The 23912-nt window shown below is 39.4% G+C and overlaps 2 protein-coding genes across 5 annotated transcripts in view; one reads left to right on the plus strand and one right to left on the minus strand.

Annotated features, from left to right (window-relative positions):
- The window catches only part of LIPM (lipase family member M), a 33866-nt gene extending 16622 nt beyond the window's left edge, over positions 1–17244 (plus strand). For both annotated transcript variants that reach the window (XM_055425142.2, XM_055425141.2), the window contains 8 exons: positions 1524–1638; positions 8242–8440; positions 9424–9533; positions 10782–10918; positions 11044–11190; positions 12742–12813; positions 14216–14287; positions 16859–17244. In XM_055425142.2, the coding sequence (XP_055281117.1) occupies positions 1524–1638; positions 8242–8440; positions 9424–9533; positions 10782–10918; positions 11044–11190; positions 12742–12813; positions 14216–14287; positions 16859–17128 (1122 nt within the window). In that variant the 3' untranslated portion in view covers positions 17129–17244. The remainder of the gene's footprint in view (positions 1–1523; positions 1639–8241; positions 8441–9423; positions 9534–10781; positions 10919–11043; positions 11191–12741; positions 12814–14215; positions 14288–16858) is intronic.
- The window catches only part of ANKRD22 (ankyrin repeat domain 22), a 52573-nt gene that overhangs the window by 4086 nt on the left and 24575 nt on the right, over positions 1–23912 (minus strand). Inside the window, exons 4-6 of one of the 3 annotated variants that reach the window (XM_088842126.1) lie at positions 23248–23325; positions 20108–20206; positions 12818–13211 (exon numbers count right to left, since the gene is read on the minus strand). In XM_088842126.1, the coding sequence (XP_088698252.1) occupies positions 13086–13211; positions 20108–20206; positions 23248–23325 (303 nt within the window). In that variant the 3' untranslated portion in view covers positions 12818–13085. Of the gene's footprint in view, positions 1–12817; positions 13212–17232; positions 19846–20107; positions 20207–23247; positions 23326–23912 lie in introns of those variants that run through there. The other 2 variants (XM_055425147.2, XM_055425148.2) reach the window with 2 other exon arrangements.

The raw sequence follows: 23912 nt of genomic DNA on the forward strand, positions 1-23912 counted from the left end.
ATGGGACATGACTAAGTGTCTGAGTATATACACACAACTAACTCATATGGATATAATTTATCCTATATTTTGGTATACAACTTGTTGTGCTCAAGTATTCTTCCAGCTAATGTTAATTGAGCACCTGTGAGGCCTCAATACTGGGCTAAGCACCAAAGTGAGAGAGATCTAAGCATATCGAAGCCCTGAGTTCATGGAGTTAACAATCCAGCAGAGAAGACAGACACTCAATTACTAAGCACAAGAGCAGTGAAATCAAAAAAGAAAATGTAAAACAGAGAATTTAAGAACGTTTTTCTGAAGAAAGGTTTCTTAACCTGAATTCTGAAAGATGAATAGGAGTTACTTGCAGAGGTAGGGGTGATTTTCAATTACAGCAGTAGCTAATGCTCATTAAGTCCCTACTATGTACCACTCAGTCTTGTTGGTGTCATATATGGATTATCTTTTTACATTCTCTGCAATAACCCCACAGAATACAAACTATTGCATGGTCATATGTGGGTGCTCAGTTGTGTTTGACTCTTCGAGATCCCACAGGCTGCAGCCTTCCAGGCTCCTCTGTCCATGGGATTGTCCCAGCAAGAAAACGGAGTGGATTGCCATTTCCTCCACTAGGGGATATCTTCCTGACTCAGGGATCAAATCTGCATCTCCTGCATTGAAGGCAGATTCTTTACCACTGAGGCACCCGGGAAGCCTGAATAAACTATTGGAGTACCTAATTTATGAACAAATAAACTGAGCAATAGGGACAGGTTAACTAAATTTCCTAAGATCACACAGATTATGTATTAGTGCAAGAGTCAGGATTTTAAAGCTCAAGCGGTGGGACCCCACAGCATTTCTCTTAACTACTATGCCCTTTTATCCTATATACTACACTGGCCACTTTGCACCTGGCTTTCTCCTCTCCTGTTCCTTTAAAACCAGCAGCTAACAGGAATAATTCCCTCCTTCTCTAAGTAATGACAATGGGCAGAAACAGGATACTTAGGAGACTTGGCAGCTTTATATTCTACAAATGCATTGGAATTACCTGATTCCTAACCTGAAGTGGGTCAGGAATATTTAAATACCCCGAATGTTTCTGGCATATGCTCAGGTTTTGGAATAAGTGTTCTTGTTCAGTGGTTCTCAAATGTTAGAGTGCATCAGAATTTCCTAAGGGACTTGTTAAGACCCAAATCCTCAGAGTTCCCAATTCAATAGGTGTGAGTGGAAACTGATCATTTCGTGTTTCTACCAAGTGTCCAAGCGATGCTATCAAGAGCATCAGGGCTACACCTTAGAAACTATCCTTCTAGTTCAATCTACACATTAAAGATAAAGAAAATGAGAACTGGAGAGGCTTTACTTTTTTTTTTTTTTAGACAATAACCTAAATAGCTAGTGAGAAGCAGAGAATTTCTTGTCTATCTCTTCCATGCTCAAGAAATCTACTTTTTACTTTATAATCATTGAGAGCATAACCATACAGAAATGAAATTTTTTAAAAAATTGTTTTTTTGCTTTTTCTATAGAGTGAAATCATCCAACATAAAGGTTATCCTTGTGAGGAGTATGAAGTCTTAACAGAAGATGGATATATCCTTTCTGTTAATAGGATTCCTCAAGGCCTCATCCAACTTAAGACAGGTATGATTTCCCCTATATTATCCCAACATGGCAGTCTTCCCTACAGTAAAGAATTCCTTGTGATTTGAGTATGTAGCAAGAAATATGGGTTTTTGGTACAGATTTGGCCCATTATTCCAGCTGAAAGGTGGTTTCAGCTCCTTCTTAATTCCCATCACCACTGCCCCACTCCTGATTATCTCAAATAAACAGTGGGGTATGGTGTTTTTTTTTTTTTGGCTGTGCTGAGCGCACAGGCTTTCTCTACTTGCAGCACACAGGTTTAGTTGCCCCTCAGCATGTGGGATCTTAATTCCTTGACCAGGGATTAAATCCACATCCCCTGCACTGGAAGGGGAATTCTTAACCACTGGACCACTAGGGAAGTCTCTAAACACAGCATTTGCTTTTCAAAAAACACCTTCAAGAAAAGTTTACTTTTGGATCCCTTCTAGTAATTAATTAATTCCCCCCAATCCTTCCTATATAGATATTCTAGAATATCCACTGATGATCTCTTAAATAGATCACTGCAAACCTTGCTCACAAAGAATATAAACTCCAACATGGCATCTAATATCCACCCTAGCACACTATATCCCCCATCCAGAGAGTCTTATAAATATCCTGTAAATATTTAAGATGTTGCTTAGCTTTTCACTAAAGTCTTTTAAAGAATTGAGCATTATATGTATATTTTAAGGTTTTGGTACATGTTTCCATTGCTCTTACAATCCCTTTTTCTAGAATGATTTTCAGCTACTGTTGGCTTTTAAGAAATTCACCTTCATTACTAATTAAAATATACCCATCCTTCAGCTACATTTGGCTCTATTCCTTTTAAAAGGCTAGATCTATGTTTACAGCAGCAACTACATTATCCATCATGAGTATAGATAATGTAATTTCTTACTTTCTTCTCTCCATATACCAGGTACAATGCTAAATTCATTTACATTAATCCCATTTAGCTTTCACAATAATCTGAAGAAACTGCCACTCACAGAGGTTAAATTACCCAGAGAATCTCTGCTAGTATTGCTAGTATGTTGCAAAACCTGCACTCAAATTAAGATTCCTCTCTTAACTAGGACTAGAAAATACTGAATGAATGCTATTTGATTTTGGTATAAAGAAGCTTCAGGGTTCTATTTTACTCTGATTTACATTTGTACAGCTTTTTCAAATAATATATCTTCATTTTATTTTATTTTTTTCTTTGGAGTATAATTGTTTTACAATGTTGTTACTTTCTGCTGTACAAGGAAGTGAATCAGCTAGATGTATACATACATCCCCACCCTCTTGAACTTCCCTTTCTCCCTATCCCAATCCCACCCCTCCAGCTCATCAAGGAGCACCAAGTTGAGCTCCCTGTACTATACAGCAGGTTCCCACTAGCGATCCGTTTTACACATTGTGGGAGCCTGGTGAGCTAAGTCCATGGGGTTGCAAAGAGTCGAACACAACTGAGCAACTAAGCACAGCACACAGCACAGTGTATATATATCAAGCCTAATCTCAAAATTCATCCCGCCCCCTCCCTCCCCCTCCCGCATATCCACATATCAGTTCTCTAGGTCTGTGTCTCTATTCTTGACCTGCAAACAGATATCAGTTCAGCTCAGTTCAGTTCAGTCACTCAGTCGTGTCCGACTCTTTGCGACCCCACGAATCACAGCACGCCAGGCCTCCCTGTCCATCACCAACTCCCGGAGTTCACTCAAACTCATGTCCATCGAGTCGGTGATGCCATCCAGCCATCTCATTCTCCGTCGTCCCCGTCTCCTCCTGCCCCCAATCCCTCCCAGCATCAGAGTCTTTTCCAGTGAGTCAACTCGTCGCATGAGATGGCCAAAGTATTGGAGTTTCAGCTTTAGCATCAGTCTTTCTGATGAACACCCAGGAATGATCTCCTTTAGAATGGACTGGTTGGATCTCCTTGCAGTCCAAGGGACTCTCAAGAGTCTTCTCCAGCACCACAGTACAAAAGCATCAATTCTTCAGCAATCAGCTGTCTTCACAGTCCAACTCTCACATCCATACATGACCACTGGAAAAACCATAGCCTTGACTAGACGGACCTTGGTTGGCAAACTAATGTCTCTGCTTTTTAATATGCTATCTAGCTTGGTCATAACTTTCCTTCCAAGGAGTAAGCATCTTTTAATTTCATGGCTGCAATCAGCATCCGCAGTGATTTTGGAGCCCAAAAAAATAAAGTCTGACACTGTTTCCACTGTTTTTCCATCGATTTCCCATGAAGTGATGGGACCAGATGCCATGATCTTAGTTTTCTGAATGTTGAGCTTCAAGCCAACCTTTTCACTCTCCTCTTTCACTTTCATCAAGAGGCTTTTTAGTTCCTCTTCACTTTCTGCCATAATGGTGTTGTCATCTGCAAACAGATATATCTGTACCATTTTTCTAGATTCCACGTATATACATTGTGAAGTGAAAGTCTCTCAGTCGTGTCTGACTCTGTGACCCCATGGACTATACAGTCCATGGAATTCTCTAGGCCAGAACACTGGAGTGGGTAGCCTTTCCCTTCTCCAGGGGAATCTTTCCAATGCAGAGATTGAACCCAGGTCTCCCATATTGCAGGATGATTCTCCTCTTTCACTTTCATCAAGAGGCTTTTTAGTTCCTCTTCACTTTCTGCCATAATGGTGTTGTCATCTGCAAACAGATATATCTGTACCATTTTTCTAGATTCTACATATATACACTGTGAAGTGAAAGTCTCTCAGTCGTGTCTGACTCTGTGACCCCATGGATGACACAGTCCATGGAATTCTCTAGGCCAGAACACTGGAGTGGATAGCCTTTCCCTTCTCCAGGGGATCTTTCCAATGCAGAGATTGAACCCAGGTCTCCCATATTTCAGGCTGATTCTTTGCCAGCTGAGCCACAAGGGAAGTCCACATATATACATTAATATATAATATTTGATTTTCTCTGACTTACTTCACTCTGCATGACAGACTCTAGGTCCATCCACATCTCCACAAATGACCCAATTTTGTTTCTTTTTATGACTAATATTCTATTATGTGTATATACCACACCATCTCTATCCATTCCTCTCTTGATGGACATTTAGGTTGCTTCCACATCCTGGCTATTGTAAATAGTACTTCAATGAACTTTGGGATACACGTGTCTTTTTAAATTATGGTTTTCTACTGGAGAGGGTGTAGAGAAAAGGGAACTCTTTTGCACTGTTGGTGGGAATGTGCAGCTTTTTTTCACACCAGCTAAATAGCTGTGCTTTGTGTATGTCCAGCATGCCCTTATGTCAGTGCTTTTGAACTTACAGTTCTCTCTCTGGACCACTGTTTCATCAGATATCCATGCAGTTTGCTCTGGCCTCTCTTTTAGGTCTTCTGCCATGTTCTTCCCTAACCAGTCTGTTCAAAATAACAAAGCCTTGCCAACTATGAGACCTGGCCCTTTATCCTGATTACTTTTCCTTATAGCCCTTAACACCACTGATACAATAGATATTTTCTTGTTTGTTTATTGACTGTCTCTCCCAACCAGGATGTAAACTCAGCAAGAAACTTTATCAGTTTTGTTCAAGGGTATAACCAGTGCCTAAAATAGTGCCAAGCACAAGGCAAGTGCCAAATATATGTGGTGTTGGAGAAGACTCTTGAGAGTCCCTTATACTGCAAGGAGATCCAACCAGTCCATTCTAGAGATCAATCCTGGATGTTCATTGGATGGACTGATGCTAAAGCTGAAACTGCAATACTTTGGCCACCTCATGAGACGAGTTGACTCACTGGAAAAGACTCTGATGCTAGGAAAGGTTGGGGGCGGGAGGAGAAGGGGACGACAGAGAATGAGATGGCTGGATGGCATCACCGACTCTGTGGACATGAGTTTGAGTGAACTCCGGGAGTTGGTGATGGACAGGGAGGCCTGGCGTGCTGTGATTCATGGGGTCGTGGAGAGTCGGACACGACTGAGCGACTGAACTGAACTGAACTGAACTGAATTTTTTATAAATAAATGAATAACCTGGAGATAGACCTTTTTCACTAAGCCCCACGAATCCTAGAGGGAAAGCAAGCCACAGTTCTTCCAAGCAATCAGGAGACTGCGGCCTTTCATAAGCTTAGAGGGTTACCTGGGGCACCTATTCATGGATGGAGTTTGCTTTCTTAAATACTGTTTATTTAGACTGTCCCCTCATTGCCCAGGTAATTGGCGTTCAAGGTGAAAGTGAAAGTCGGTCAGTCATGTCCGACTCTGCGACTCCATGGACTACACAGTCCATGGAATTCTCCAGGCCAGAATACTGGAGTGGAAGGCCGTTTCTTTCTCCAGGGTATCTTCTCAACCCAGGGATAGAATCCAGGTCTCCCGCGTTGCAGGCGGATTCTTTACCGACTGAGCTATCGGGCGCAGAATACTCCCCTCTAGTGGCTGATGCTGTTCCTGCAGCTTCCATTGGCCTCTTTTTAAGGAAATCTCCCACCAATGATGGAAAAGGATTTCTCACCATCTCTTCAAAAAGAGGGCCGATAAAATTGATACTGCAAACAACTGAACGGTGTCTACTAGTTTGTGACAAAAGCCTTTTTAAAATTTTATTTTCTCAAGCAATCGTTGTCAGTTTCAAATATTTACATCAAGAGGTAAAATAGGCTGGGCCATCTTCAGAAACGATAGATCTTTGAGCAGCCCTTACACACTCACCAGCTAGCTATAATTTAAATGAAAGCCCGTGACTCAAAGCGATATTTGAAATGAAATAAATCATTTCTAAGCTAGTTCATTCACTAGGTGAACCATAAGTACAAAGCGTACTGCTAAGGACTACCAAGCTGGCCCCAACCATGGGAAACGTCCTTAGGGATCCAAAGAGGAGCACTGATTCTCCTTGATCTGATCATCTCATGTTGAGGTCATCTCCTTGAGGGTTAAGAGGATGAGCTCAAGGACCAGACATAAAGGAAAACCTAAACTAACTCTGAATGCTTTTATCCTGGCCTTGCACTAGCAGCCCTCGAGTTCTCTTTCCAGAAGGATAAAATGAGGCAAATGGCATTCATGAAAACTGCCCAGATACTGAATGCATTTGCTGTAGAAAGGCCTTTGTCTTACACGGAGGCTCTGAGTACGGACTGAGGATGGACTCAGTTCACTGATATGGACCCAGTTTACTGAATGACAGGAGCTACTATCTTTTAAGAGGTCAGGCATTTCCATTTTGGCAATATTTAGCAATGATCACTTTGCTAAGGTGGTGCCTACTGTTTTTCTACCATAAAGTTCATATTCTTCACTCTGGAATTCATGAATAATTTGTGAGGAGATATTTTCAGGGTATGTAAATATCCTATATCTCTTCAAACTTTTACCCATTAATTTTAGCATCCATGGATGAATTTATAACACTATCCAAGTTTCCATATTCCCTGGTGGCTCACACAGAAAAGAATCTGCCTGCAATGCAGGAAACCTGGGTTCGATCCCTGGGTCAGGAAGATCCCCTGAAGAAAGGAATGGCAACCCACTCCAGTATTCTTGCCTGGAGTATTCCATGGACAGATGAGCCTAATAGGCTATAGTCCATAGAGTCACAAAGGTCAGACACAAATGAATGACACTTTCACACACATGGTGTAACTAAGAGTTTTTTCCTCCCATAATTACTTGTTTATTTTTTATTGGTGTCAATATTAACTCATACATTTTAATTTATTCAATGGGATATAATTTATATCATCATTATTTATTTTGATGTTAAAATTTTCACATGTTTAACAGTTGAAATTCCTTCAAGTTGGCTTGCCAGTCCTCTTGATATGAAAGACCTATAATAATTAAGCCATTAAGGGTTTGGGCTGTGTGTGTATATATATGTGTGTGTGTATATGTGTGTTTTGTGTAAATATTATAATATTCATAATTACACAAGCGTATGTTTATATATTATTAATATAGTAAATATATAATATATGTAATACATTTTATATATATTTATATGTGTGTGTATATTAATAGTATGTCAATAATTATAAGTACTGTATAATCCTAATTTTAAATTGTATATTAATTTTATTGCTCAGTCACTAAGTTGTGTCTGACTCTTTATAGCCCATAGTATATATTATTGATATTATAATTAATATACACACATATATTTATATATAACTTTATAATATAGCATATTAAAATATAATAACATAATTTAGTTTCTTATTTATATATGATAGTTATGATTATATATAATTAAATTAGTCATTATACTATATGTTCTTCCTGGGGCACTTCCAGTACCCTCTGACCCCAGACAAGTCTAATGATAATGGTAACTACACAAATGCAACAATCGAAGGCAAACGCTATTGATTTTTTCTCTGTGCCAGACACTCTGCCATCTGCTTCTTGTGCACTATTTTACTTAATCATAACAAAAATACTGTTTTTTTCATGAGGAAATCAAGGCACAGAAAGGTTAAGTAACTGACCAAGGTAATCAAGTTAGCAAGCAGCTGAATCAAGGTTTGAACACAGGTCTGTCTAACTTTAAACCTTCAAACACATTAAGGGATAAGACAGGTGCAGAATATTAATTGCACACTGTTGAAATTCACTTTTCTGTAGGTCCCAGACCTGTGGTGTTACTGCAGCATGGCCTGCTGGGAGATGCTAGCAACTGGATTTCCAATCTGCCCAACAACAGCCTGGGCTTCATTCTGGCAGATGCTGGTTTTGATGTGTGGCTAGGGAACAGCAGAGGAAACACTTGGTCTCGGAAGCACAAGACCCTCTCCATAGACCAAGACGAATTCTGGGCTTTCAGGTATATGTTAATCTTGAGAGTGGAGGTGGACATGGATGTCTTTGGGAGAACCGAGTAAAGAATTAGAGCTCCTGGTATTAGGATAATTTACTTTGGTTGGCCGATCAATATCCCAACACTATGTCCCCCAATTGTCATAGTTGACTAGTGATTCTCTGGGGCAGTAAATTGAGTTCCCCAAGTAAAAGGTTGGTATGGCCAGTGGGATAAGAATGACGGTTAGTGTCAGGTGATGGAGACTGGAATGGGAGAAATGTAGGTCCATTTCCTTGTAGATGGATATCCTGGGACTGACTCTCCCCTAAGTGATGACTCTGGCCCCCAGAAGAAGATGAGGACAGGCAGTGTTAAAGATATAAGGGGAATGACTAAGCCTTAGGGGCTATCAACTTGGTTAATATCTCTCACACTCTTACAAAAGTTTTTTAATGTTTTTATTTGAATGATCTATTGATATTCAACTTGTTCTTTATCCATTTCACCAGAGAAGGGACCCTGCAGCATCTTTAATACATTTCATATAAAGAATCTACATGGGAATTCCCTGGCACTCCAGTCTTTCAGACTTCATGCTTCCACTGCAGGCAGTATGGGTTTAACCCCTGATGGGGAACTAAGATCCTGCAGGTCGCCTGGCATGGCCAAAAAAACAAACAATCTGGTTGGTGCTATGCTATTCTGCTAGTGGAATAACGAGGACACCTCCACCGGGAGATGGAGCCTGTGCTCACTAACTGTTGATTAAGATGGTTATTTCTCTATGATAATATCGAGAGAAAACAGCAGTTTGCTAACAGCCCATGATCCCAGAGGCACCCACGCATCATGGGTTTGAAACAAGTCCATCCTGAGTGTTGTGAGGAGCAAAGTAACAAGCTGATGGATGGGACTGACAACTCAAGGGTGTTTGTAAACCCTGGGGTGCTGCTTTTGTTTGCTTCTGGTTATAATCTTTCATATCACTTTGTCTTTTCCCCTTGTAGCTATGATGAGATGGCTAGGTTTGACCTTCCTGCAGTCATAAACTTTATTTTGCAGAAAACGGGCCAAGAAAAGATTTATTATGTCGGCTATTCACAGGGCACCACCATGGGTAGGTTCCAAAAAAATCAGGTTTGTATATTCAGAAGAAATGTAAGTGTATATGAGCACAGCGAAGCCAGGCATCACACACTTCTCTCAGATCTGGCTTCTTCAGGACCATGAGATTCTGATTTCTCCTGCCCAGCCTCCTGCCCCACAACATGCAAATATCAGCTTAGACAGAGAGTATGCAGGCGCTTTTAAAATAAACACATAGTATTTCAAATATAATGGCCATGCCCTGGCTGTCTACGATAGTATTTTCCTCCCAAAGGCTCTAGGAAGATTGTCCCTTTGCACTCTGGGGTATCAGTCTCTATTTTATAAAGTATGGAAACTGAGCACAGACTGACTTACCCAGCATCCCGTTCCTAGTCTATGGGCACAAATAAGAACTGGAATCCAGTTCACTGGACAACTTCTCTACTAGTATGTGTGAAGGTCTCTCAATCATGTCAGACTCTTTGCAACCCCATGGACTATACAATCCATGGAATTCTCCAGGCCAGAATATTGGAGTGGGTACCTGTTCCCTTCTCCAGGAGATCTTCCCAACCCAGGGATTAAACCCAGGTCTTCCACATTGCAGGCAGATTCTTTAGCAGCTGAGCCACCAGGGAACCCAAGAATAGTGGAGTGGGTAACCTATCCCTTCTCCAGTAGATCTTCCCGACCCAGGAATCAAACCGGGGTCTCCTGCATTGCAGGTGGATTCTTCCCCAGCTGAGCTACTGTGTTCCAATTTGGGCTCCAAAAAAGTTAGAGATCCAAGAAAACCAGCAAAGTTCTGTTATCTCAATACCCATTATGTTAGAGAATGTGGTTTTTATCAATAAACAAGAAAATGTCTTTCATCCTTGATGTCTCTCACTATAAAGATTTATGAGAAAATTCCTCACAAACATCTGAGAATTAAGATCCATGAAAGTCTCCTGCTAAGTGTCTAACATATAGTTACCTCTCAATGTACGTATTTTCTCAAAATCCATATTATTGGATTCAATAATTTAATAATTCACTGAGAACCTAGTAATGGGCAGCAAGTATCCTAAACATCAGAGGAAGCTCAAAGATGTGGTTGCTACTGTTGTTTTTGCCTGTCGAGGAGCTTATAATTTCTCAAGAGAGTTAGAACACACATTATTACTTAGCTATGAAACAACAAAACAATTACTGAAACATCTTGATACAAGTAAAATAAGCATTTTATTTGCTATAGGATATTCAGTATCCATGTTGACATATTTCTTTTTTGCAGGCTTTATTGCATTTTCCACCATGCCAGAGCTGGCTCAGAAAATAAAAATATATTTTGCTTTAGCACCCATAGCTACTATTAAATATGCAAAAAGCCCTGGGACCAAATTTTTGCTGCTGCCAGATATGATGATCAAGGTATGTGACACCTCAGAAAATTCCTTGTCTATGCACAAGAGTTTTCCAGCCCATTGGCTAGGAGATACACTTTTACATTAGAGATGCTTCTTTTGGACTATAATGACTATTTCATGTTTTTACAGGGATTGTTTGGCCAAAGAGAATTTCTATACCAGACCCGATTTCTCAGACAGTTTGTTATTTACCTTTGTGGCCAGGTGATTATGGATCAGATTTGTAGCAACATCATGTTACTCCTGGGAGGATTTAATGCAAACAATATGAACATGGTAAGTGGCAGCCTAGTCAATTCTCAGTGTCCCAGAACAAAGCAAACAGTTGTTAATCTCTCTCCTTGAGGGTAGGCTAATGCCAGGGAAGACTTAGAGAAGTGATGCTCTAAGAAACTCAGTTTTCTTCAAATCATAATGCTATGCAGAAAATACTTTAACATGGGCTGAGTCAAGTTTAACATAAAAACATGATGACACATTAACTCCATAGATTCAAGATTGAAGAGGTCTGAAAGCAGCTTTACTATAGTGAATCAACATCTGCAAAAATATGTGATTAGAACCCATAAGTCAAAAGAGAAAACTGCTGTGCATCACCCACTTCTTTTTACTCATACCTTTCCGGTTTGTAGTTTAAGTGCTGTGATAGGCTGTCTGGGAGTTTCAGTTTGGGTAAGACATAGCTTCCCAAGGCTTCCTAGGTGGTGTTAGTGGTAAAGAACTGGCCTGCCAATGCAGGAGATGAGATGTAAGAGACAGGTTTGGTCCAAGGTTTGGGAAGATCCCCTGGAGGAGGGCATGGCAACCCACTCCAGTACTCATGCTTGGAGAATCCCATAAACAGAGGAGCCTGGCAGTTTATGGTCCATAGGATTGCAAAGAGTCAGACACAACTGAAGCGACTTAGCAGACACAAAGCATAGCTACCATTTGGTGAGTATGACAGTGGGTTCCCCAGGAAGCATACTCTGAGATGGAGTATGCAAAATGATTCGGGCTATGGCCTTGGAATAACACATAGGAAAGGGAAGGCAACAGGGATTGGTAGATCAAAAAAATTTAACTGAGATGTAGCCTCAGTAGGAACCTCAGATGACTCTCTAGGGATCTGTGAAGATGGGATGACCCTTCAGAATTGTCCCAAGTTAGCATGAGAGGGCTGGGTCTTGATAACCCCCACATCAAATAGTCATTTAATGCAGACAGCACCAGTCATGGGGAGATGGGCAGTGCAGCTCTCTGCAGAGGGGACAGTTCCCCAAGGACACCAGACAGCAGAGGGCTATCTGTCAACAGTTGGAGGAACATGTTTTTAATTCCTGAAGATTTTCTGCATTTTTTTAATCAAAGATATGATGAAGAGCTATCATTTGATAAGCATTTTATTGTATGCTAGGCTGTTATTCCCTATAACAACCTTATGAGATGGGTATTATCAATATTCCCACTTTACAGATTAATAACCTGACATTTAGTGGATTAAGCTATGCTCTCCATTTCTCCTAAAAATTAAACAGCAGAAGTGAGATTTGAATGCAGTCTCAGTTCTTGAGTCTTTATCCTTAATTACTTTAGGAAAGCTTTTTAAAAGATCAAGTCAGATGTCTAATAAGCTTTTCTCAGATGAAAAATGTAGGTGCTTGGGATAGGTTTAAGGGCATTTTTTAATTATGTGCATGTGTAGTTTCCTATTTCATGGATAAATGCTGAGACTTTAATGATGCTCCCATTTCTGAGTTTGACACCCTGAAGATTTGATCTTAACAAGGTGCAAATCTTGTGAGTTTTTCCACGCATGTCCCACAAACTACTCATGCTTTGTTACAGAGTCGAGCAAATGTGTATGTTGCGCATACTCCTTCAGGAACATCTGTGCAAAATATCCTGCACTGGAGCCAGGTAAGGATGCTGAATTTGTAGTCCTTGTTTAAGGTGTTTGTGCAGTTTGTCTGAAAAAGTCAAAGAATGCTCTTCGGAGAGCCCAGTTGTTTCACCTTTATTCTAAGATGACATGTGATTCTGTCAACACTATTTCAACTGTGAGTTTGATCTAGAACACTGAAACTTTTCAGGATATGGGAGGAAAGGATTGGCCCTAGGACATCTTTAGTAGACTTCTGAAAGGGTGAATTCAGATGGTTCAGGTGAGACCGTCTCAGTCTCTAGCCACCTCAAAGATGAGACTGGAGATAGGTTTTTCCAACAGGACAGCATGGTCGAGTAGAAATAGAAATGCAAATGCAGGTCCAATTCCCCAAAGAGGTTTCCACAGAAGTCCTTTGTGCTGCAGATTTCACCTGTAGCCAAGGAAGGAATGTCCTGATTAACAGTCACAGCAACTATCTCTAGGCACAGTGTGGTGAGTTTGTTCGGCACTGGTTCAAGGAACAATGTGACTGCTAATTATCCTTTCACATGTGAAGAAGCAACAAAACTAATATTGCTCATTATAGATGATACTATAGAGTGATCCCAATTGGCTGTGGGAATAAAGATGCACATAGGGCGGAGAGTTAGAACCTCACTAACCTTAGATTCTCATCTATTAAAAATACCCCCAGAGAAGGGAATGGCCACCCACTCCAGTATTCTTGCTTGGAGAATTCCATGGAAGAGGAGCCTGGTGGACTCTAAAGTCCATGGGGCCGCAAAAGAGTCAGACATGACTGAATGACTAATGTATATGCATATATACTAAAAATACTCCTTTGTTTTTAAAAATGAGAGACTTTTAGCTCAACAAAAGTTGTAATAGTGATGATGACATTAATAAATCATAAATATTGGTCCTGTCCATTTTTCTAATTTAGAACCTAGTCAAATTGTTCTTCAAAGGTCATAGTTATACTTTAGCAGATGTGTGTGAGAGCAAGAGAGAAAGAGAGAGAGAGAGAGAAGGGTGGGGGAGGCATTTTATCATCAAAATCAAAGAAGAATTCTAAACTGGATTAAATGTTGGTCATCTTCTTCCAGAATCACTACATTGCACACCTGTAGGGAGTACTCTCCCACTGTAGGTTTGTGCAGGATATCCACCTACATAGACTACAATGGGGATATACTTTCTGGGGTTGTATAATATGGTGGCCAAGTATTTCTATAGCACATTTTTCTTCCTGAAGGACCTTATTCTTGTCTTTACACTCTCCTGAAGATTATCCTGAAGTTAAATGGGAAGTAGCTTCAGGCTTTGTTCTCTGCTTCTCTCAAAACTGCAGACTTGGCAGCATGTTTTCACCCCTCCTCCTGCCTTTATCCCTTAACACATTTGAATGCCATCTAAATTTTTGTTTCCTTTTAGGCAGTGAATTCTGGGGAACTTCGGGCATTTGACTGGGGCAGTGAGACCAAAAATCTGGAAAAAGGCAATCAGGTAAGAAAATCAAATACCATCTGCTGAAAATATATCCTTTTGAAATGCATGAGAGAAAAGTTATACTGGCAGTTTATTCTAGAAATGGAACTAAAGTACTAGAAATCAAGTAGAATGGAATACTACTCAGTCATAAAAAATGAATCATATAATGCCATTTGCAACAATATGGATGGGCCCAGAGATGATCATACTAAGTGAAGTATGTTAGAAAAAGAAAGGAAAATACCATATGTTATCACTTATATGTGCCATCTAAAATATGACACAAATGAACTTATCTACGAAACAGACTTACAAACAAAGAGGACAACAGACTTGTGGTTGCCAGGGCAGAAGGGTTAGGAGAGGGATTGACTTGAAGTTTGTGATTAGCAAATGCAAACTATTATATATAGGATAGATAAACAACAGTGTCCTACTGTATAGCACAGAGAACTCTATTCAATATCTTGTGGATATAATGGAAAAGAAAATGAAAAAGAATATATATCTGAATCATTTTGCGGTACACCAGAAATTAACATGACATTGTCTGTCAACTATGTGCATGACATAAAATAAATTCTTAAAAAAGAATTCAAGTAGAAAGTAATTAGTTCTGGTTCAACTTCATTTAAGAATGAGAAAATTTAAAGCTTTGACAAGAGACTTTTAGAGGTTAAAAAAAACGGTTATAATGCAGTAGGAGAACTTTTCTGATGATGCTGCCTCTGTGAACAAGGCACTGGGCCTCTTAGGAGCAAGATTGGGTAGACAGTGAAGGGAAGGGTATAGTCTGGTGGCTGCTAGAAAGATCTTTCAAGATTTAGAAACAACGACAACAGAAAAAAAGAAATGAAGACGGCAGGAGTGAGGCTGGTTCGTGGTGCAGTAAAAAGAGTATTAATAACAAGTGAGAATTACTGCATTAGTTGTGCCTCTACCCTACAAAGTTGTGTAATGGCTAGACTGCTTTGATTTTTCAGGGCTCAATCTGTTTCTCTTTAAAATAAAAATTTTTGGACGAGGTAACTTTTAAGAGTTCTCCCTGGTTACACTTTTAATGAATCTGTAATCTGAAAGTGAAAAATATGAAAAAATATTACCCAAGAAAATGTGTGTGTAATCAATGCTTTGGACTAAAATTTAAAGTAAAAGTAATGGGCAGCAAACTTTTCTGAGCATAAAATCTTCACTGAAGTTTATTGGTTAGCTTGTATATGAATGTAAACAGATATTGACCACACAAACATAAAGCTGGAGGGAGCAGAATACACACACAGGTGAATCTTTGAGAGTGTCACATCATACTTAGCATCCACTTTTCTAAAACAGTCTAGATATAACAGTCTAGGAAACTGGAGAGACCATTGCAGTGCCACTGAAGAGCAAACTCTCAATCATGAGTATCAGCTATATATTTTTAGATCCTTCTTGTTTCCTAAAATATATCTTTAGAGAAAGCATACCAGTTACAAGATAGTTTTAATTAATCAATATTTAAGGTCATGAGTTAGAAAGTGAAGCATGCAAAATAGGTGACAGAAAATGTCATGGAAAGAAAAACACACATACCAAAAGGTATTATTACACAAAAAGATATCATAGAAGCATTCAGCCTTAGAGCCAATCCTGATACTCAGTTCAGTCTTTTCACCTGTTAGATGAGAAAAACATATTACAGTTTCCATAGACTATTCCAACTTTTCACATCTAGTTACTCTATAAAAGTGGATCTGACCACAAACGCGGATGAAGGCCATACACATATGTCTTATTATAACTCACAGTATCAGATGCTATACCTTCAAATTCTTAAAAGCACAAAGAGAAATAAAGACTCCCAGGATTGGAGTCCTGGGTCCAGGGTGGATTTTCTGAGTGAGAAGTGGGCCTGGACATTTCTGTTGAGAGTTCTTGGTGTTTATTAACATCAAAGGCTCTGAGCCAGCCAAACTGATCTGGTAGTTCTGTTTGAATAAGAGAAGACCTCAAGAATTAGGAATCCTAGATATCCTTTCTCTGGGTGATGGGCGACTAGAGCAGGGATCTAATTCTTACCACTTCTAGGTTCAAATTTCCTAAGTTTCAGTGCCATTGGCTTCCCCGTGTTTCTGGAGACACAGGACAGAAAACCCCTGTGAACACCCAAGTGCTTCTCAGTAGGTTCCATCCTCTTGCCTTTCTCTGTAGAGTCTCTTCAATCTGACCTCATGAAATGTTGTGAAATTATCTTTGAAAAAGACAGGAGTATTATCTTTTAAAGGCAATTTATATATTAAATACTTACTAATAGGAAGGGAAAGAATTGAACATGCAATGCCAAAGGTGCTAGGCAATTGAGATGTTTTCTCATTTAACTTGGTGAATTATTCCAGGCATCATCCACATTTTGCAGATGACGAAACCAAGGTTAAATGAGGTTAAGCAGGAGCTGGAGTAGAAGCTCTTAATGCAGTTTTGTATCGCTCCAGTGCCCAGGCACCTTTCATCACAACACAGAGCACATTTACTGTGTTTATTAGAAAAGTAAATTATGAGTTTGGAAGTCCAAATGTTATACAGTTAAAAACTATTTCTTTTCTCTAGCCAACTCCTATAAGGTACAAAGTTAGAGACATGACAGTCCCTACAGCAATGTGGACTGGGGGTCAGGACTGGCTTTCAAATCCGGATGATGTGAGAACACTGCTCTCTGAGGTGACCAACCTCATCTACCATAAGAACATTCCTGAATGGGCTCACGTGGATTTCATCTGGGGTCTGGATGCTCCTCACCGTATGTACAATGAAATCATACATCTGATGAAACAGGAAGATACCAGCCTTTCCCGGGGAAGTATCAGTGTCAGCTTGTGAAGCACCTGATACTAACTAGTCTTAGGAAAAATCTCATGAATGATGGGGCCAAGAATGAAAGATATTAAAGATTTTCAGCATTGGAAAGCCACAATATTAGTAAAAGGGAGGGCAGAGATTAGGGTAAAGATTGTATTCATTCCTTCAGATTTTTTGCATTTGAGGCTAAAAGTGACATTTAATTTTTTCAATTAATTGAACTACTCATTGGGTGGACACGGTTTTCACGTACTATTGTGTATTCTGCCATCTTGAAAGGTAGGTTTTAGCTGACAGCTAGAAATTAGCTAGTCATTCTTTATGTCATTCAAATAAACTTCCCTAAAACTTTTATTCTTGTCTATGAGCCGTATTTTTGGAGCAATAAAGTAAAATGATGAATTGGGGTCAGAGGTCTTGAATCTCCAGATGGTTGCTGAATTTGAAAAAATAAGCTAGATGGTTTTACCTTATTGCTACAGAGACATAACACTACCTCAGGAAGCCAAGTTGCTTTAACCAAAAAAGAAAAATCAATGTACAGTATAGAAGAAAAGACCAATTTTCATAGCTGAGGGTCAACAAAGATTATCTTCTAGGATATTGATGAGTTTTTCCAATAAAGCATGCGTGTGTATTTCAGTACCTAGGTTCTAGCTCAAGCTTCTTTGATAATTTACAGATTGTTGCTAGGAGACCTACTGGCTACAAATGTCCAGCCCAGTTTTCTGCCCTCAAAAATTAAACACCAGGAAGAAAGTTTTAAAAATATCATGAACATAATATAACATTATGCTTTGATCTTAACAGAGGTACTGTTATTAGACAATCATGCCCAGTTCAGTTCAGTTAAGTTCAGTCATTCAGTCATGTATGATTCTTTGTGACTGCTTGTACTGCAGCACACCAGGCCTCCCTGTCCATTGCCAATTCCTGGAGTTTACTCAGACTCATGTCCATTGAGTCAGTGATGCCATCCAACCATCTCGTCCTCTGTTGTCCCCTTCTCCTCCTGCCCTCAACCTTTCCCAGTATCAGGGTCTTTTCAAGTGAGTCAGTTCTTCACATCAGGTGGCCAAAGTATTGGAGTTTCAGCTTCAGCATCAGTGCTTCCAATGAATATTCAGGACTGATTTCCTTTAGGATGGACTAGTTGGATCTCCTTAGTTCAAGGGACTCTCAAGAGTTTTCTCCAACACCACAGTTCAAAAGCATCAATTCTTCGGCACTCAGCTTTCTTTATAAGCCAACTCTCACACCCATACATGACTACTAGAAAAACCATAGCCTTGACTAGACGGATCTTTGTTGGCAAAGTAACTCGTTTATAAATTTCTTTAGAAAATTGTTCAATTTTCACACAGTTTCAAAGACAACAGTTATGAATTACATGGTATGGTGATTTTGTAGAACTCTGACACCAAACTGAAAGCATACTGGCAATTTGTTGGAAGTTTCACTTTTTTTTTTTTTAAATCTTCAGAGTCACCTTATAACTCAGTTCAATGTGAATGGATCTTAGATAATGTAGTAAGAGACATTTAAGGTCTTCAGAATCTATATCTACACACAACTACTTCCCTCAAAAAGTATGTGCTTAAGGTACTGTGCAGAGTTCAATAAATTTTCCTGGATTTTATTTTTTTATTAGACCTTGGTTCTGTTTGGGGATGGTAAATCTTTCATTCTTAGACTGCATTTGTTCCTACACACTGTGTAGTCCATTGCTAAAAATAATCAAGATGCAGTCTTGCTTTGAAAAATTCAATCATTTTTAAAGGGTGATTATTTCTGTTCTGTCTCACTGACAAAGAACTTGAGACAGCTATTTCAATGTTCACTATCTCTCCTCTAGAAGTTTAATCCAGACACCACCCCATCACATAGTTCTTTCTTGTAAAGAATTCTTTTATTCAAATAATTTACAATATTTTTATTTTATCAATAAAAAATACACCAACAAAGTTAGTAATTGCCCTGCATTCACAAGAGAATCATAAAAATATTTTTGAACAAACAACCTGATAGTCACATAATCACGTTTGAAATCAAGACAGCTCTAATTTGTAAACTGATAGCAAAACATCTAGAGATGTGCTGGTACACTGGCTCTTTGTAAGGGAGAAAAAAGCTCTGACTTGAAGCATTTGCCAGTATCTGTTGTTGACAACTAATACATGATTTTTTTGAAGTTGGAATATTCACATATAAATCTCTAAACCTATACGCATACATATACCATTCTGTACAAATATATATGCTTGATTCTTCATCTTATTGCTCAAAGGAGCCTCAGAGGAACAGTTTGTCTCTTGGGGCAGGATATGGACAGGACAGCCTCTTTATAAGAGCATTGGAGCTGAAGAGAGAGAACACTGATCCTTTCCTTCAGGAGAGACTGACTTTGAAACATCACCTTTTTTTGACTGATGTGGAGAGTCCAACATCTTTAGTGTCTCCCCCAGAAGGATTGTGACCACAATGAACTCCACTGAGCAAAAAACATTAGAAACACAAAGCTCTTCGAAAATGTTACCCATGGCAACCAACCTTATCCCTGTACCACTGGGGTCTCCAGAGTGAGTGGTCTGCAGACCCACAGTCCAAGATTGAGACACAATCCAGGTCTTTTACTACTTCTTCATATGAGATCACAAAGATTATGATGCTTTCCTTAGCATTAATTCAATCTGGGAAAATTTTAATCTCTGTGCAATATCCAGGGAAGTCTCACCATGCTGAGAAGAAAAAGAAACCGTAGTTATCACCAAGAAAGTCAAATGTCAATGCAAAGGATCTAGTAAACAGTTTAGTGTGACTGACCCACAGGCTTGGCAAGGGCTTTGAATGTCACTGGGTTCTAACTTTAATGGGATAACTTGATTCCTTAATAATTTGCTATTAACAACTTCAGGGACAATTTATTTATGTCAACACAAGGCCAGCATTAGAAGGTGATGATGCTGGAAGGACCTCTGACCGTGGTCCACAGATCCTTACCTTATTCTTTATCATGGGGTTTGCATGGGCTTCAAGGAGCAGAGGAATGAGAGTCTGGTTTTTCATTTCACAGGCATAGTGTAGCGCAGTGTAGCCATACTGAAACACAAAAGACCAACAATGGAATGGATCCATCGGAACCCTTACACACCATACATGTGGCTTCTTTAGCAAGTATGTTTCATATTTTGTCTTGTACAACTAAGCCAAGCCAACAGTCTGCAAACCATCCACGTGCAATTACATTTCTTGTGCTCAAAAAGTCTGTTCTGCCTCAGTGTGTATATTATCAGCATTCTGTGAGTCATCCATATCTTCCCTTCTGGTTTTCTGTTCCAGACTAAACAAATTCCGCTTATCAAAGGCTGATGCTGAACTATCCCAGGGTTTCTTTCTACAATCCTGGACAATCACCACCTTGATTATGTTGCCGTCTTTTCTCTTAAAGAGCTCCCAAGTTTTTACAAGTATCATCCTGTATGGCTGATAATGAAAATCCCTCCAGAATGTTGCTGGTGCTCAGATGTTATAGAACACCTACAAGATCAGTGCTGGTCCACGTAGCCATTGCCCATCCTTGCTTTGTTGTAGCTTATATTATGATTATACAATAGCAGATCTACTAGATGGGTCTGATTTAAAACACTAACTGACAGTCAAAGGAAATTTATAGCTGAGATATTCATGCCCAAAACTTTGTCTTTTAAAAAGCAGCCAAATAACTATGCTTTTGAATAAAATAATCAAGAAATGAAGAAATATTATGCTTGACTGTCAAGACTAATCAAATTGACTCTGGATCTTATTCCCCAGAAATTCTTCTAAGATCATAGGAAATAATGCTGCAATCACTTATTTTTTTATTAAATGATGACATGTTAAATGAAGGTCTGAATCTGAATTTTTCCATATGAAATAAATAGGACCTAATTGAGAAGAGTCTGATGCTGGGAGGGATTGGGGGTGGGAGGAGACGGGGACGACAGAGAATGAGATGGCTGGATGGCATCACCGACTCGATGGACATGAGTTTGAGTGAACTCCGGGAGTTGATGATGGACAGGGAGGCCTGGCGTGCTGTGATTCATGGGGTCGCAGAAAGTCAGACACGACTGAGCGACTGAACTGAACTGAACTGAACTGAATTACCTAAAAATGCAATATACTACATTACTTAGAGTTGGAAAATGGACCTTAATATTCAGATGGTTTTTGAAAAATAGTGGGGAAAAAGTGTGTCTGCATGTATGTGCTTGTGTGTATGCAGAAATGTAATTTTTCTATCTAGAGATGGAGAGAGACATAGATAATGAGAAAAATGTCTTAGGGAAATTTCAGTCATACGCAAAGTTTTAAACCTTTTTTAAGGGAAATTAAGTTTGCAATTATTATTATGAACACATTTTTAAAAATAGACACATTCTCTGTTGACTCATTTATATACATCCTTGGTGTAGCAAGTTGAAAATCATCAACTACTAAGTTAGAAACTAAGAAGCTCTGGATGAAATGATCTTTCAAGACATTACACGTGTTTTACATATTTTTAGTTGTACAAATAACATTAAATAAGCAGAATCTTGAATTATACAAGACATCAGAAGTCATCCAATACAGTCTCTAACGACAAATGGTTAGACAATACTTCAAGCAAAAACTATAAGGAAAAAAAAAAGAAAGAAATACATCTTTTGAATTTAAATAAGAAGACCAAGCAATATCTGCAAGAAATCTTTTAGGTTTTTTAAACATCTTTCAGTTCAGTTCAGTCGCTCAGTCGTGTCTGACTCTTTGCGACCCCATGAATCACAGACACCAGGCTTCCCTGTCCATCACCAACTCCCGGAGTTCACTCAAACTCATGTCCATCGAGTTGGTGCTTAATACATTTCAAAGTTATCTAAGAAAATGATGATGCACAGTCTATCCAAATTAATCCAAAAATTCTCCCTTAAATAAAAGGGAAAACATTCATTTCATAAATGTATTTTCTTGGGTATTCTCTTCCTGTATCTCTCGCTCTCTCACACATACACACACACAGACACACACAGAGTGTTACCTCCATTTAAACAATACCAATATAACCAAAACTAAAATTAAAATAATGCAAACAGGGGTGGGGTCATTTTCTCTATGACAGAAAAATGGTAATAAACATGCACATACACAGATGTACACAGCATGGATCATAAAGAAAACCTAAGAATATTGGTTTTCTTAGGATCAAATTTCAACTTGCCTGCCCTTTCAATAAAGAACTGGGAATCAAAATTTCATTTTGCTGATATAGCAAAATTTCATTCGAGTAAACTGATCCCTTTATTATCTTGTAAGAGAAGATGAGTGCAAGGGTATGGGGCAAACTGTGAAAACAAAATCTTATATTTAAACAGGAAGAAAATAGCTTACAGTGTTTCTGTTATCACTGTTTTTACTGTCATTTGGATTTCTCTTTGACTTTTGCCCTTATTTTTCCTTAGTTTGCAGTTGGGGACCTTCTCACCTGTAGGTTGGGGTTTTGACTGCAACGACTGTTAGGATTCATTGTGTGTGCCAGTCACTCATACTGTGTGCCAGACACTCTGCTCAGTGCATCACATGATGAGCCTTGTAAGAACTCAAGGCTCATGTGATGTCCCTGTCTTACAGATCAGGAAACCCAAGAGTCAGGTAAGTTTAAAACTTGCCACAATTCGCATATGTAAAAACTGTTAAGGTTTATGCACAGGCTTTGGGATTCCAGCTTAACTACTGAGAATGGAATTTTGTAATCAGAGCCTCCATTTTTATTAACTTCCCACTACTGGTGGAGCAGCAGTCCTATATTCAATAAAAGTATTAATCCCATGAGTTCAGTGGCAGTCTCAAGGTTGCCTGACACAGTAAAAAGGAAGAAGAGAAAGGAGGGCAGGAGGGAGGGAGGCAAAGAAGGAGGGAGGGAAGAAGAAAGGCAAGAAAGGAGGAAGGAGCAACTGAACGGTCAAGTGTTTCACAAAATAAAAAACAAGCAACTTCACAGATGACAAGTATTGTTGTTGTTTAGTTGCTAAGTCATGTCTGGCTCTTTTGAGACAAGTATACTACCCATAAATACCGTTTTGAATGTTATTTCAAAGTGACTAAAAATGTAAGCTTACACAGTCTATGGCATTAACTTCGACACCAGCATTAAGCAGCATTCGTACAAGAGCCTCATTCTGCTTCGTCTTTGACACCTGTTACAACAGCAAGCACAAGAAGAACAAGAGAGGGTTATTTACAAACATTGTCTCCATCTTATATCTGGAATATTCCCATCAATAGACTTTGTTTTAATTCCAACATCCCCCTGCATCTATGCATCATTCTTAAATTCTCCCCACCTCCCCCCTGCCCTCCAATAACAACTAGGGAAAGCCATGGTTGTCAGAGTGTAATCCTGGAGTAGCAGCATCAGCATCTGGGGACCTAGAAATGCAAAATCTAGGGCACCATCCCAGACCTGCCAAATCCTACTGAGGTTGGAGTCCAGTGACCTGTCTTTCCTTTCCTCGCTCAAAAGCTTTCTATAACATCCCATTGCTCTGGGGACAAAAGCAAAATCTTCAGCCTGTGGCAATCCCCATATATTCCACCCTCCATTTATGGCCTCAGCCATCTCAACCACACCCCCAGCTCACCTTGCTCCAGCCACACTGGCCTCTGTTAGTCTTTCATCCCTACAGGTTCCCCCGTGCCATAGAAGAGTTTCACTGAATGTTTCTTGTGCCTAGAAGCCTCCTCTCTTTCTTCTTTGCCTGGTAAATATCTCACCCTATGCCCT

Source organism: Moschus berezovskii, chromosome 12, assembly GCF_049115385.1.
Source record: "Moschus berezovskii isolate FMDL1 chromosome 12, NW_MosBer_1.0, whole genome shotgun sequence".
NCBI classification, from domain to species: domain Eukaryota; kingdom Metazoa; phylum Chordata; class Mammalia; order Artiodactyla; family Moschidae; genus Moschus; species Moschus berezovskii.